The following is a 15,911-nucleotide window of genomic DNA, read 5'->3' on the forward strand; positions in this document are numbered from 1 at the left end:
AGGTAGAAGTCATGGTAAGATGCTAACTATGCTGTCCTAAAATTTGACTGTGAGGCTGAGAAATGTTGCTTCTCAGTGCTGTTGATTTGAGCATAACAGCTTCATCAGTTAAGGTCACTGGTTAAATGGCATCATCTGGGTTTAAAACACAACACTGTGTTTAAAACGTTTTGAAAGCATGTATGAATTGTCAGTTATTATTTGATCATTCATTTATAGGCACAGGTAGAACTTATATCTGCCTTTATAAAATCACCCTACATATATAATTTGTAATTTGCCATCCAGCATTTAAGTGCACCTGAGTGATCTAACATATAACTTAAAACACAAAGAGCTTTATATCCTTCTTTCACTGGTATCTGTTTTTTTTATTATTATTATTTTATCATATGCCATATAAGCTAAAAAGAAAAAAGCTCCTTTAAAAAGAACTGTATTACTGAGATAAAGCAAAGATGAAATCACCCTTGTCTTGATACCACACCACGTTAAAGTGTTTTCATTGTCTAGGCCATAAACTTTGTTTTAAAGCATGTCTGTTTTGATTCATGTCCCCTCATAATTCGTTATCTAAATTCTCAGTGCAGGTGTGTAATCATGATTGTTACTGCAGCAATGCCTAGAATACCCTATTTAGTCTGAGACCCTGTAGTGCTTGATGCTGTGTTGCCAAAAAGACACAGTCCTTGCACCTAGGCAATTTTATCTAAATAGACAAGTACAAAAGGTATAAAGTGTGGATGCAGTATTTTTTCAGTGTTTTGAATTGTTCTTGCTGCTTTTCCATTAAGTAATCAAAAGCCTATTCAATATTAAAGGATGATTCTGTTGCTAAGAACAGAAAGCATTGCTCTGTTCATGATGTTAAGAAGCCTTTTCTGCACAGTGCTCCCGATCTGATGTCACTCACAGCAACAAAGCAGAAAGAATGACCATATGCATCCAGTGGCCTCTGAATAGCTAACAGAGATATTCTTCAAAATCTCCTTGGATTTCAGTGATATTCATAGCACTGCACAATGCTGGTATAAATCTGATCCGTGCAGCACATTCAGTGGTCAGCCAACACCACAGCCTTGGCCACCGGCCATCTGTAAGCTCTCTGCTCTAGCTTTCAGCTACTTGGTCCAAAACTGCCTTGACGTGCCCTGAAAGGCTGGTCTGCTGCTGGAGCAGCAACTGCAGCACAGTTCTACTGTGCACCCAGAGCTTCCTGGGAAAAGGAGACTGATGGGGTCCTGTGGGAATTTCCTCAGTAAGTGCCTTTTGCAGGTGTTTGGGCAGCTCTTTGCAGACAGCTTTGCTGTCTCCTGAATCCTACATGGAAATGTCTTATCCATAAGGGGAAAGTTCCCTTTGCAGGTGTTAAGTGCTGAAGTTTTATAGGAGCAGCTGCTGCTGCTGGCACTGCAGAAACCAAACACAGGGTGATAAAGGAAATAAAAGGAGTGAGAGAAGGATCAGAGAGGAAAGCCAAAATGGAAGGTGGAATAAAACAGAGAGGGAAAAATTGTGAGAGAAGACAGATATAGAAAGAGACACTCCAGAAGGAAGAATAAACATAGAAACACTGGGACAGCAATAGCAGCTGTAATTGGTTTTTAGCCAGGAAGGAGCTGGAGCTCTTATTGCTGACTCCATGTACACAGCCACAGTGCTGTATAAATAAGATAGATAGAATTAGACTGCTCCTCACATTAACATCACTTAATTTTTCCTGCAAACAGGGAATGTGGAAATTGAACTTCAGAAATTAAAAGCTGTATTCATAATAGCACAGTAACCCATCACTCAGTAGAAAAGTAAAGAAATCCTACATGGCTAAATAGTCTTTAAAGGAGTATCAAGGTAGAAGAGAGAGAAGCAAAAAGGAAGAAACAGACACAAGCATTTTTTATAAGAGTTATAGAGTGGCTTACGTTGGAAGGGATCTTACAGATCATTGTGGTATCTCTCTCATAACTTATCTCTCTAAATATGCTTCTGTATGCAGTTTTGTTTGTGTTCATTGCATGTAACTGAACATGTACAAGGATGCTCTTGTCAGCATTACCTGATTTCTTGATACTCAAATAGAAGCGGTTGCCAAGGCTGTTCGTAAGAGCTGCTTGGAACTATTTGGTGGAAAGAGATGAAATGGTGTTTTGAATAGCAGGTAAAGTCCCATCACCGGCTTTATTTTATCAGATGAAGAGTCCTTCTGAGTTTGGATTTTCTACTTTATTGAAAAAGAGATCAAGGAAGTTGTGCCATATGCCCTGTTCCAGAAGCAGGATGAAATTAAAATTTATTGTGAACTCTCGCTGTGTTGGACCCTAATGCTAAAACACTGTTAATGTGTGAGCCTGTGAAACGTATTTTTAAAACATCTAGTCTTGTAAAAGGTTGAAGGATTTTTTGCCAATATGCTGCTTCTGGAGTAAAGCCATGAAAACAAATGGAGAACAGCAGTGTCAAATTAGTGTCAAGGCAGTGTGAGATAAGAATGGAAAATGACTGAAAAGGACCTGCGGTGTTTTATTCCAAGGGAAGAGGAGCCTTTTCTGTTCCTTCAAAATTTAAAAACAGATATACAGTAAGGAATGAATGCTGAAGTAGAGCAAGTCTGTTGTATGTTCATTAAAGAAAATCAAACGTAAATGCTGAGGGATCAGCACTGCATGTGGTTGGAGGCCCAGCAGGTTGAGGGATTCAATCAGCTGGGACAGTATCCCATGTCTCAGTCAGGGAGGGGACTAGGCCTGGTGCTCTGTTGTTGGGTTTAACCTCACTGCTTTTTTACAGTATAAAACACTGGCTCTTGGAGTACCCTCTTGGCCAAGGCACTATCCTACTTACCAGCTGGATGGGCTGCAGGCAGCATGCTGTCAACTGCTCATTGCTGCTGCTGCTTGTAAGAAAAAGCCCAGAGTTCTGGTGGTTGCTGGTGGATTTGTGGGCAGGAAAAGTGCTGCCTGGCTGGGACAGGAATTGCTGGAGATCAGGAGTGCAGCAGTCAGAGCAGCACCAAGAGCTGGCCAGCTGAGCAGGTTGCTGCTGTGTGTCCTGGTCCCACACAGCTGGAGCAGGTGGCAGTTAGTCCTCTAGCTTTCACTGGACTACCTTAAATTGAATTTAAAAGTAGAGGATAAAATCTGCCTTATGCTTAACTGCATGCATTAAATGGGGAATTTTAATAATGTGCCAACAGCAGCAGTTTGGAGTATCTTGCTGAGGAAAAGGTCACTATGCCCATAAGTTATCCCAGCATTTGATCAGTGGACTCCTTTCCAAAGACTTTAAGTCTAATTATTCACTGCTTATAAAGTCACTTGAGATATAAAAAGTCTTTTCGTAGTAATGAGAGAACCCCCACAATTAGCCAGAAGGTAGCCATCTATCTTTTTAAACTACTTGGTTCAGAGGAGAGCAGGAGTTTCAGGCCTGTGAATGTGGGCGAATTGTTATGACAGTGATAAGTGTAACACTCATGCAGTGTGCCAGCCCTCGCTGAGTTCATAGAAGCTCGGTGTTTTTTTCTAAAGGTGAAATAGAGACTCTTCTTTTTACTGAAATGCAGGATATGGTTCCCCTCACAGGAGAAAAGTAGCACGTTGTTTACAGATGCCTGAAATCTGCCATTCAGCCTTGTCCACTATTCTTTGGAAGTTGCAGACAATTAAAGAATGTGATTAATTTGATCTCCTAAAATTTCAATAGCAACTGCCTTTTCAAATCCTGTTTTCTGAGGAAAATACATACTCTGGGAGAGAAATTGGACAGTGAGCTTGCGCTATAGAAAACACCATAAAGTTCTCAGGAGAATACAGCATTCAGTGCAGGGGCTTAGTGATAAAAATGATTTACTCTGAGCACACACACTGGACTTTGATTGTATTCTTCACTACCATCAAAGGGCTGGTGCATGTGGTAGATCTGGTGAGAAATTTGTCTAAGGTCCTACCCACAAAAAGAAAAAGGTTGCAATAATTAATGTAATAAGTGATGGTCTAATTATATCAAGGAGTAACATAACATATTTTATGCATGCCACAGCTAGTTTAGTCTTTATTGCCCTCAGGCATAATCTTAATATCATTAGAAAAACTGTTTGTCAATATTAAATGCAATTTACGTAGTAAATACACTCCAGCCTTGCTACATCACCATCTGGGTTAGCTGAGATTTTGGAGTTGTATTGGGCAGTGCTGGTGAAGGCAAACGTCACAAGTGCTGCGACTGTCCAGATGTCATGGTGGGTTGATGACAAAAGCTGGTGCTCCCAGCCTGCTAGAAGGAGCCAAGCTTAGAGACAGACAGCAGGAAAAGCATTTAGGAGAGGAAAGATGGAATTAAGGCAGGAAAGAAAGGAAGTCCTGGGAACAAAAACGAGGTCTGCAGTGAAAGAGAGGGGGCAGAGTGAAAAGAGCTGAAAGCCAAAGAGGGGAGAGAGAGGAGGAGAACAAGACTGAGAGTACCATCTGGAAGAGATAAGAAGGATGTCCGTAGTGTCCAGTAACACCTCTGCTGGGTGTATGGAGGGAGACAGAAAAGAAGAATAATGGCTGCTCACAAATTCATGTCTTCCAGCACTTGACTCTGAGCAGCTCACTGTGAAACTGATTCACTGATTCTTACACTTAATTTGGCATTTTCAGTTCGCTCACAAACCAGCAAAACTGCAGATGAGCACGCTTGCTGTTTCGTAACTCAGGTGAACTTCTGATCTATCCCTGTGTTCAAGACTAAAGGAGCTGAAAGAACTGCATTGCTCTAACATGTAGTGAGTAGATGGAATATTCTATTTTCCATTTACACTGACTGTCAAGTGCCATGCTATGAACTACAGGAACTGAGATCACATTTTCGGCACAGTTTAGCACTGCTAACTCAGTAGTGATTTCAAACTTCTTGTAGCAGGCATAGTTTTCCTGGTGGTGCTAACACAGCATTGTAGCATCCAAGTGTTCTTCTGAAAAATACTTCAAGATGAAGGTCCAGAGCCACAAAGAAAATTCAGACATGGAAATGCTGAGTGTCTCTTTTTTGCTGTCTTTTCCTAGGGTGGATATTTTGCCTGATTTTCTACACACTGCCAGAGAAGAATTAGGTGTTCATATACAGTTGTGGTTACAGTTATTCTTAACCCAGCCAGCTGGAAGCAGGGTATAGCCATGCATCTAAAATACCATAGTCTTACTATGCTTGATACCTTAACTGCAAGTAAGAATAAGTTTGTTATTCACAACATCAAACTTCCTCATTAAGGAGGGGGAAGGGCTTTGTGATTTCTTTGCTTTTAGTGGATTTGATTTTCCATTCGCAGATGAATGGGGTTCTGTACCCAAAGTTTTGGGAAGCACTTGTTGCAGTGAGTTTTGTTTTAGGTAGAGATGACTGGGTAAAGAAGGTAACATTGAGGAGAATTAGATATTAAGCTCAAGTTTGTATCCGATGGAGAGGCAAAATTGCTCAAGCATTTTTGTGTTACTTACCTTGCTCACTAGTTTGCTGTATTGTACTGCACTTGTGATGGGAATTATTTCTCCATTCTCAGAACATCTACCTGAGGCATTATTTCCAATCCAGTTTAAAATTCCTTTGAGTTTCCTAAGGTAGCTTGTTAACGCAGTACTTTCAAGCAGTGTCCAGCTCTTTGCCAGGGTCTTTTGGGGATGAATCCAGCCCTTCTCAGAGAGAAGCTGCAGCACTCAGACCTACCCACAGATCACAGAGGATATCTGAACAAAGCGAAGCACAGTCTTGAGGCCAATTGAAAGAAGAATACTTTCTTATGACAGCTGCTGTTTAGATACTCAAAATCACTAGGAAGTCCCTGGGAAGTTTCTCTCTAGAAAGATGCTCTACAGAGTGGAAACAGGGATATTTCTGTTGTTCACAAATTTTTTAACGCTTATATTTTCTTGCTTAGCTTAAATCTTAGGCACAGGCTTTTCAGACACAGTAGGTATTTGCTAAATATTGGGTAACTGAACTGATGCTGGTTACACGTAGGAAAACGCACAGGAGGCTGCAGTATTGACCATTGCCTGAGTCTGTTCAGTGATGTTGAACCAGTTACACAGAGTAGCAAATAGGACAAGCTTAAGCTGTTCAGGAAATAGGAAATTAGTTCTTATTACAAGAAGAACTTAGCCTTTGGAAAAACAGCCTGAGGAAAAACAGCCAGAGCCTGTGTATTCAGCCAACTCAAGCCATTCTGTGATTATGTGATTCTGTTGCTTTCAGAAGGGCTGACATGATTGGGCGATTAGGGCAACAAAGGATCAAATGGGAACAAACATCATTTAACTCATGAGGCTGAGGAAGAAGAAATGTCATTAACCAGAATAATAAAAGTTGTCCCTTCACTGAACTTCCATGAACCCTGATGGAGATAGTGGTATTGGATAATGACTGTATTTGCTACCTTAGAGATTTACTTGCTCAAGAAATGCAGTTTAGTACTGAACTATAACCTAAAAGGTCAGTGTGCTGAATGCCATTTCTGTAGATGAACTATCACATTTGTGTTAGCAGAAAAGTTGCAGTGTTCTCTCTGCAGCCCATGTATCTCTGGTAGCCCACATGTCCTGTGCCCCCTGTTCTGTCTGGAGAGCCTCATCTCTGGCAGCTTTTAGCATTGGAAGTTTTCTAAAATGTCTGTATGTAACAAAAGCTTTATGTCTAGGAGAAAGATGGTATATTTTCCTTCTTTTTCTTTGTTTTTATTCTTGTAGTTAGGGAGAGCTCAAATTCTTGTCCTAAAAAAAAGACTGATCAAATTATGACATAATGCTCAATCTTTTTTGCCAGTTGTCTATCCAAGGATGCACTCTGGGATTTCGTTACCTGGGTGTATTTTAGGGGCAAGAGACTGGAGGTGAAGAGACTGTCGTGATGAGAGCAGATTTAACACCTGTCAGGTCAGAGGCATCTTTTGCATGAATGTTGAAATCTCCCTGGACAGTAAGCCTTGTGAACTCCATCATCACGTCAGACACTATCTCTGTCATTTCTCCAGGAAACCCTTGTAGCTGGACGTCTGTGGTCTAGCAAAATGCTCAAGTTATTCTTCCTTTGCCCTTACTGATTAACAGGAGGTCTCCGAGGTTTTTTCTTCAGAAGAGCCAATCTTAAATTTTAAGTTGCATATGCAAGCTAGTTGCTGAAGAGAGAAGGTTATCTCTTAAACTGCTACTGTGATAACTTTTGTGATGGTTGCATTCATGTGATTACACATATTTTTCTTTTTCTTTTCTTCTTTTCCTTTTTCTCTTTTCATACATAGTATGAAGGATAGACTACAAGAAACATCAGGATTTCTGGCTCTTCATTCAAAAATTCTGGCCAGCGTTGATAGAAATCGCCAACATCAGAAAAACATTTAAAGATGAGGGTATTTCAACCACAAGCATTTAAATCTTGGAAGCAGTCTTAGTTGAAGCATTCTTATATTATCTTTTTTTTTTTTTTTAGACTACAAAGTGCAAGAATAACCTAACAACCATCTGCTGATGTTTTTTTATATTCAGTGTTTTGTAATTTACTCCAGTCCCTCTGTCCTTCTCTGCTGTCCACCTCTGCATGTGTGGGAATAAACCTATGTGCTGTGGTGCTGGCATTAGAAATGGAGGTTGGCCAATGTCAGCTGATTTGTGCATGAAAAACAAAGCCTGATCGCTTGTTTATTTTCTGATGCTGTTGAAGTTTTGCATGTGGCTGGATTTAGAGCAAAGGGATGGCCAGCATCCAGGCAGCGGCCACCAGTCGCTCTGGGGAAGATGCTGACAAGTGGCCCAGACTTTGCAATGTGTCCAAAAGGGGGGAGAGTGTTCATTAAACAGAAGCTTAATCAAACAGGGCAGGAGGATGGTTTACATGAGAAAAGATATATTCTTTACTTAACATTCACAACTTGCTTGTGGATTAATTAGCCCATCTGCTGCAACAAATGTATTCCCATGTCTTTGTGTTGACTGTTAAAAGTGACTGATTTCTCTATCCATTCAAAATAGTACCCTAGATTCCACTGAAAGTAACCTTTCTGATGCAAGGAATTTGTTTAATCGTCCACTAAGAACCTGTAAGTGGCTTGCTGTAAATAAGTGCTCAGCAGTCTACACCTCCCAGGGTAACTATATGTGAGTGTTAAGTTAGGGGATGTTGCAGGAGGCAGACGAACCTTAAAGAAACTGAGTGAAGAGAGCTTACAGCCCCATCTGTAGTATTGGCTTTGGGTTTTAAAATAAATTCACTCTTTCCAGCCCCAAGTGGGCAGGACAGCTGCCAGAGTAGAGTAATTCAGCTATAGATTTTCTTCTGAGAAAGGCAGCGTTCATAAATTAGGTGACCTTTATGCAGATCGACAGAGTGTGTTGATGAACTTCAAGTGACAATTTAAACAAGTATTAGGTGTCCAGAGTGCATAAGAAACCAGCATAAAGGATGGAATGCTTTCAAAGTCTTTAAATTAAACAGGCATTTAAATGAAAATAGAGGTCAGCCATATGTTGCCAGGATAAATGAAAATGTGTATCTTTTGTGATTTTTCACATTTATGTGATTTTAAAATATTAATATTCTTTGGAAGTAAAATTTGCATGTAAATGGCATTAGCATGTATTTATGTCTGTTTCCTCAGACTAAGGGCTAGGTGTGGCTGATATCAATTACACAGCTTCTGATATTTCAAAATAATCTAGCATATATTTTGTATGCTATCCAGATATCTTTTCACTTTGCTTATACAAATCTGTGGTAAAATGGTCAGCTTCTGCCAACACCACGTAATTCAGGTGGGATATGGCAGAATTGTGTCCTTATTACCTGAATAGGAAAACAAAATGATACAACAATATGTTGTATTTTTTCCTATACACTTGCTATTAGGAGAAACACCACATCTGTTATCAGAAAGTTTTTAAAAGAATTAAAAAGGTTTGGGAAGACAGGAAAGTAATTTTTATGTTCCTAAAGCCTTGGGAATGAGAGTTATTCAGAAAGCCTGTAGGACAGTCTTTTCACAAAAGCTGCCAAAACTGTGAAAACTGTGGAAAATTGTTTCTTTGATAGGATCTGAGTTAGAAGCAGGAATGAAGCAGAGGAGAGGCTGGAGCTGAAGAGTGACTGGAAGACCCAGACTTAAAGCTTTATCTCTAATTGCCTCTATTAGACATGGCTGAATCTGAACGCCCTGGCAGTGTAACTTGTGCTATCAGAGAGGGTTTGCAGAAGCTGAGTCCTTGGGGAAATTTCTTTCATTTTCTCGTAACATAGCTTATTTTTCAAGCATGCCGCCACTGCCTCTTGTACATCACTGATATTTCTGCATGTAACTTAGTTTAACATAACCAAAGGTTGTAATTGGATGAATTATAATTTGAAAGATAAAATCTTAACATTTTCTGGCTTCAGTCATCAGAGAAATAGCATGCAGGTCACTCAGAAAGCAATACCTCCTATTTATTTCCATGGAAAGTACAACAGCTACAACAGGCACAATAACACTATTTGATAGAGCAAATAGATCTGCTGCTTTGTTTCCATAAACATTCAACAAGCCTCAAAGCGTGTCAGTGGGTGCAATTTTTCCACATGCAGGAATTCAATGACACACCTTTGCTTTATACACTTCAGTGTGAGATGCCATTCTGTCAGACTGCCCGTCTGCTGCCATCTGTCACGCAGCAACAAAATGTAATGGAATATTGGTGGGATATCCAACTCTACTGCCATACCATCAACATTTGCCTATGGCATTGTGGGCTGACATGATAAAGTAGGAGGCTTTTTCTTTCAAAGCAGCCCTCATACAAATGTGTTGAAATCAGGTGATTAAGCTAGCTGCCGTTCGTATTATTTGATCATAGTCTAGGTTGCATTGTATAGCACTTCTGAGGCTCCCAGATATTCAGCACATGAGTTTTGAGGGGTTTTAGGTAAAGAAATCTATTCAGGACATTTCTAATCTGCTCGTGACTATACGGTATCAAATCCTTGCACTGATGACCACACTACAGTATGTCCTCATTTCTCTTGTCCTCATGAGTGACATGGCCATGAAAGCAGTGCTGGTTATACACTGTACTCAAGCATGCACTCTGGAAACTTATCAAGTTGGTATATGTAAGTAATTAATGGTCAACTCTGTTATAAACATCCAGCTGAGTAGGTATGGTTACACCTGTTGCCTCAAATATGACATGTTTAATTGCAAATGCTTCTCCTGGCAGGCTTAAAAACTGTTACTTGCTGACTGTGCTGAGTGGGTCTTTTGAGTTTGTTGGTGTTGTCCTTGGATTTTTTGGTTTGTTGGTTGTTTTTTTTTTGTTTGTTTGTTTTTTGACAAGAAAGTTCCAGGTATTTCTTTAATGAAAGAGCAATGTGGCAAAGAAATGTTTTCAGCAAAAGTCTCTGGTGAATTTGTCCAATGTCTGGGAAGGGCTTAGATAGTTCATTAAGGAGAAGTTTTAGGACTTGACAGTCTATATAACAAAGTAAATTTGGGCATTATGTTGCAGTAGAATCCTATTTCTGATTTGCTGTCAGTGAGGAGATTTTCACAGGGATATAAATTTAAATCTATCTTTGGTACTATTCAGATATTCACAGTTCTTTCTAGAAAATAATGCCATTCTACCACAGTACAGGATCATCTCACCTCCACAGCAGCTCACAACAGTTTGATGCTGTGCAACAGAACAGAATCCCATGGCTCTGAAAACAATGCAGAATTGTAGTTTCTGTGTAACTTTCTGTATTGTTGCACTGTCTTTTAGGGCTTGGATTCCGGCTGCTGTTGGCAAACTAGTCATTGCATTTTGTAGTGGGATGATTCTCGTCAAGTTTTCCCTTAATGCTTGAGTTCATGTGAATTCAGCACTAAGTCTTACAGTTACCTTTTTTTAATATGAAAAGACCCCACTTGGACTTGTAGGAATTCGCTACTTCACTTAGCAGCAGAAAGAAACCTTTCTACACAGTCTTTTATTTTCCCCAAGCTGTGCTGCATTTGCAGCACAATTTTCTGTTTTATTAGTTGTCTGTTTGTAGCAAATAAATTCTTCAGTTTGTTTGCCTTAGATTTCTCTTTCCTTGAAATAGCAGCAGCTGACTGTCAGTCAAATCTTCCTTTTTTTGGCCTTAATTATTGTATGAATGCAATAGCTGATAAGTGGCAAAACAGTGAAAGTTGGCCTTGTTTCTTTTCAGATATCCAAGATGTGTTTATTGACTTCTGCATTAATAACAATACCATGCCAGAAATCCCTTATTATGGTTGCAAGCCACAGAAAATGTTGAAATTGAAAATTAAAGACACCCCTCCTTTTTCATTTGTACTTTATGAGGGAAATAAAAGAAAATGAGAGAACTAATTTTAAATGTTTCTTTGCTGTTTTGAGATTCCATTGTGACAGTTCAAAACATTTCTATTTTCTATCATAAAGAATTTATTTATTCTCTAGCCTTATCTGCTCTCTTGCATGACTACCAAAAGAAAGTTCAGTCAATGTCAGCAAATGACTTGATGTATTGCTCAAAAATAGTTATTCCGCCTGTATTTTACACCCTCATTTTTGTTCTGCCTTTTCTCGTGTGTGATCTTTGGTATATCTGTATATTTTTCTGTTTTTGTCTAGGTCAATGGGAAGGACCTCTCCAAGGCCACTCATGAAGAGGCAGTGGAAGCTTTTCGCAATGCTAAGGAGCCAATTGTAGTTCAGGTTTTACGAAGAGCCCCAATTAGCAAAGCTCATGGTAGCTCTCAGGATGTACGGCTTGTGGATGCCTGCACTCAAACCGACATCACTTTTGAGCACATTATGGCTCTGGCCAAACTAAGGCCTTCCACACCTCCTGTTCCTGATATCTGTCCTTTTCTGCTTTCAGACAGGTATGGCTTATCTTCTGTAGTTTTCAGGTGATATTAAGGCATTGCAATTGCCTTTAGCTTTCTTTTACAAAAGTCAGAGGAACAGTTTAAATAAATTGTAGATGTTGGTAATTGTTGCCCCATTTAGACTTTACTGGTGATTTTCCTCAACTCTTGCATTAGACCGCAGGAAGGAATGTTGTTCTCACTTACTTTGTGCTCGTGCACAATGTTCATCTAAACATTAAGCTTTGATCAAGAAGAAAAACAGTTCTGTGTTCCAAAGTATTGAAAAGGCTTATAAAACACATAAAGAGATGTCTTGTTACTTTCTATTATTTCAAACTTCTTAAAGAAAGAGGGAAAGTAATTTATTTTATTTTATTAAAAGTCCCCCTTAGCTAAGGCAATTCAAAAATGTGGAGAAGGAAAGTATAATTTCACCTTTCATATGGTATATAATGTGAATTATGCCTTCGTTGAATGAACATCTTCTGAAATGTAATTGGATGCAAATATCATTTAAAAAAAAAGGGTTTGAGGTAGATCCACACCTGCGATCCAAAGCTACCTAAGTGCATGTTGTGAAGACCTCATTCTTTGTGTCTCAAACTCATGTAACCATTCAGTTTACCGACATTCTAAAATGTGCGGTTATTCAAGTGCCCTTCATCACCCTGTTATCACTTTAACAAAACCATATAATGCAAAGCATTTAATGCAAGCACTTGAACAACTTTAAGCCTGATGTGGGTTGTAGATTGAAGATGTTCATGTTTTTATAACGAGATGATTGATAAGTTGGCACTGATCATGATGCAGCATATGAATGTGTAGTTAGGTACATTAATGAGCAAAAGGAATTCCAAATGTTCATAATTAAGTAGTTTGGCCTGAAACAGACCCTGTTAAGAGATCACACTCTGCAAATCTAACAAAAGATGAACCCAGCAAAATGAGCTAATCTACTATCTGAGCTTTTGAAAAGAAAACAGCCCTTTCTACTTCAGGTCCTATTTCATTCAGGCTGTCAGGCAATTGAGAGTAATATTTCAGAGATAAGAAAACTACAGATCAGGGGTTTTGTGTGATTTTTTAAAATCATTTTTAATTTAAAAAACAAATTATCTCATTTACTGTTTTTTGTGTTGCTTTGTTCTACGTAGCTGCCATTCTCTTCAGCCAGTGGAGCATGAATTTTATGAAGGTAATGAGTATCTTTCCAGCCTGCCTGCTGATGCAGATAGAGCAGAGGACTTTGAGTATGAGGTAAGATCAATGGCACACTGCAACCTCTCTTTCTGCTATTATAGATATGGTATTTGCACAGGTGATAGCAAGCTCCTCTGGGGAAAAATTGAAAATAATTAATATCAGAAAGTGTTCTTTTTTACCTGTATAATTTCACAAGCTTTACTGTAGTTAGTTTATGCATGTGAAACACGGAAGTGAAATTCTGCACTGGGTGTCACCAAACAAGTTTGGGATGCCTTTTAAGTATGCTCCCTCTTTGTGCAGTTGAGACTGTAACTCAGCTGCATTCTTTTTGCAATTTTACCTCTCTGAAGCAAAAAAAAAATCAGAATTAGAAATGGTAGCTGAAAACTTAATTCTTCTTTTTCTTCTCTCTAATTTTAAGAATTAATTGGCCTTTTTACTCATGCCTTAGGGATTAGTCTCGCAGATACTTGGGCGTGTGCTTGAGCATTTGAAAGATCAGGTTATAACTTTGAAAATTAATATAATTTCTGTTATTTGCTCTTTGAATTTGACATTATAAGTATTGCAATTACAAGAAATTGTGCTGTGTACCACAGGTCTCCCTTTGCTTTTAATGTATTGTATTCTCTAGTGACAAGGGTGGATGTCTTTCTGAATCACTGGAAAATCTTTTTTGGAGCTTCCCCAAATGATAACATGATTGTTGTTGTTCTTCATTAGATTTTCATTTCAATACCTGAATAGTATTCTTGCCTGTCAATCATTGAATTTTTGTGTTTTCTGCTATATTTCAGGAAGAATATATTTGTAGAAGCAGGCTTAAGAAGCAGATGGTTCTTTTTATTATTAAACGGTGCTAAGTCTTTGTATAAGTTCACATTGCTGTATTTTAAACAGGAGTGATTATAAATAATTAAATACCTTTAATACAAGGTTTACCTTTAATACCTTTAATACAAGACTTAAAATATCCTATCCTTCTGTTTGCAGTATCCTAAGAAATGTTTTTAAAGGTTTCACATAACTATTTGACATTTGGAAATGAAATGAATGGCAAAAGCTTTGGCAAATATGCCATGTCTTCACTTTTATCTTATCTTTAGCAGCTAAGATGCTTTACTGTATGTTCATCTCATTGTTCTTTTCTCCTAGCAGCTTGGGGAATCCAAGTTCTTCCCCAGGAAGTAGAAAAATCAAATAACATCTGCTTAGTGAATCTCAATCAAAACAAGCAAACTTTTATTTGAACTTCTCAAAAAATCATTGCTAGGGATTAGTGAAATCATTATTTCTTCCCAGTTGGGTTTTGGTGTGATATCTCACAGCATAAGAATCTCAGAGCTTACATACTGCTTCAGCTCCCTGGGTGTAATACAATATTAAGTTTCTGTGACAAGTATATTTGTTTATATTGCTTTTTCCTTAAACTAGTAGGAGCTATTTTTCTAGTAATATTTAAATAAATTAGTAATGGAAACATCTAGAAGAAATAAATTTTAAAAAGATACATTTTTAGGTGAAAATATTCTTTCACTAGATTATCAGCTACATATTAAAATAGTAATGGATTTCAAATCTGCATAGGGTCTACCTAGTGTAATCAAGTCCTCTTTATGGCCATTATTAATCCCTAATAATAGTTGGCACAAGTATTATCATAGTGGCAAATACTTCAGCAGATTCTCAGTTGCCTGTAATCACTGCTAATCATACCATCACAGTCATTAATTTGCTGTCAGCTGTGATTCAGTGGCCCAAGGCAAATGCACTGAGTGATTTAAATAGTGTTTCATGTGAAATTCAAATAGGAAATGAACTGTCTGCACTCTTTTCAGGAGAAGAATCCATTCTAAATAGGAAAGGTTTGAAGGAGAAGCATCTTGGAACCTTTTACTAGAGCTCCGAATGTGAAACCCTTTCCTAAAATTTAAACCTGTGTGGTGGTACCACTATGATTTATTATGATCGCTCATTGGTTGTATTACCTGTTGTTTAATATCCTCATAAGAAGTTATTTAATATCCTTATGAGAAGTTATTAAGCTCCTTTAGTGTAAGTAGAGAGCCCAGAGATACACATCTTCAAAAATAGATCTCGTGAAGGACCAAGTCAAAATGGATTTTCTAGCTGTCCAGGGGAAAAGCAGCAGGGCATTAACTTTCCTTCTTTGTAAGGACTTTCTGGTGTGAGTCCCAGCTAATTACACAGAACAAAACAAACTACCTGGTTAGCATTTCCATGCATTAAAAGGATAGCTGGATAGGTTTAACAGAAGCAAGTGTAGAGTCTTGCATCTAGGGAAGAATAATTGCAAGCACCGCTACAGGTGGGGGATGAGCTGCTGGAGGGGAGCTCTGTGGAGAGGGACCTGGGTGCCGTGGTGGACGACAGGTTGGCCATGAGCCAGCAGTGTGCCCTTGTGGCCAAGAGGGCCAATGGCATCCTGGGGTGCATTAAAAAGAGCGTGGCCAGCAGGTCGAAGGAGGTGATCCTCCCCCTCTACTCTGCCCTGGTAAGGCCTCATCTGGAGTACTGCATCCAGTTCTGGGCTCCCCAGTACAAAGACAGGGATCTCTTGGAAAGAGTCCAGCGGAGGGCCACAGAGATGGTGAAGGGCCTGGAGCATCTCCCCTATGAAGACAGGCTAAGTGAATGGGGTCTGTTTCACCTTGAGAAAAGAAGGCTGAGAGGGACTTGATACAAGTCTATAAATATCTAAGGTGTGAGGGGCAGAGTGTCAAGGCCAGACTGTTTTCAGCAGTGTGTGGAGACAGGACAAGGGGAAACGGCCAGAAATTGCAGCATAGGAAGTTCCGCACGAATGTGCACAAGA

General features: G+C 39.1%; 1 protein-coding gene across 1 annotated transcript in view; it reads left to right on the forward strand.

The window, feature by feature from the left end:
- Positions 1-15,911, forward strand: part of PDZRN4 (PDZ domain containing ring finger 4) — a 244,787-nt gene that overhangs the window by 187,808 nt on the left and 41,068 nt on the right. Inside the window, exons 4-5 of the mRNA XM_042872556.1 lie at positions 11,625-11,878; positions 13,024-13,126. Coding sequence (XP_042728490.1) covers positions 11,625-11,878; positions 13,024-13,126 — 357 coding nt within the window. The remainder of the gene's footprint in view (positions 1-11,624; positions 11,879-13,023; positions 13,127-15,911) is intronic.

The sequence above is a fragment of the Lagopus leucura genome, unplaced genomic scaffold (assembly GCF_019238085.1).
Source record: "Lagopus leucura isolate 7727_CA_CO unplaced genomic scaffold, USGS_WTPT01 Super-Scaffold_100008, whole genome shotgun sequence".
Taxonomy (NCBI): Eukaryota; Metazoa; Chordata; class Aves; order Galliformes; family Phasianidae; genus Lagopus; species Lagopus leucura.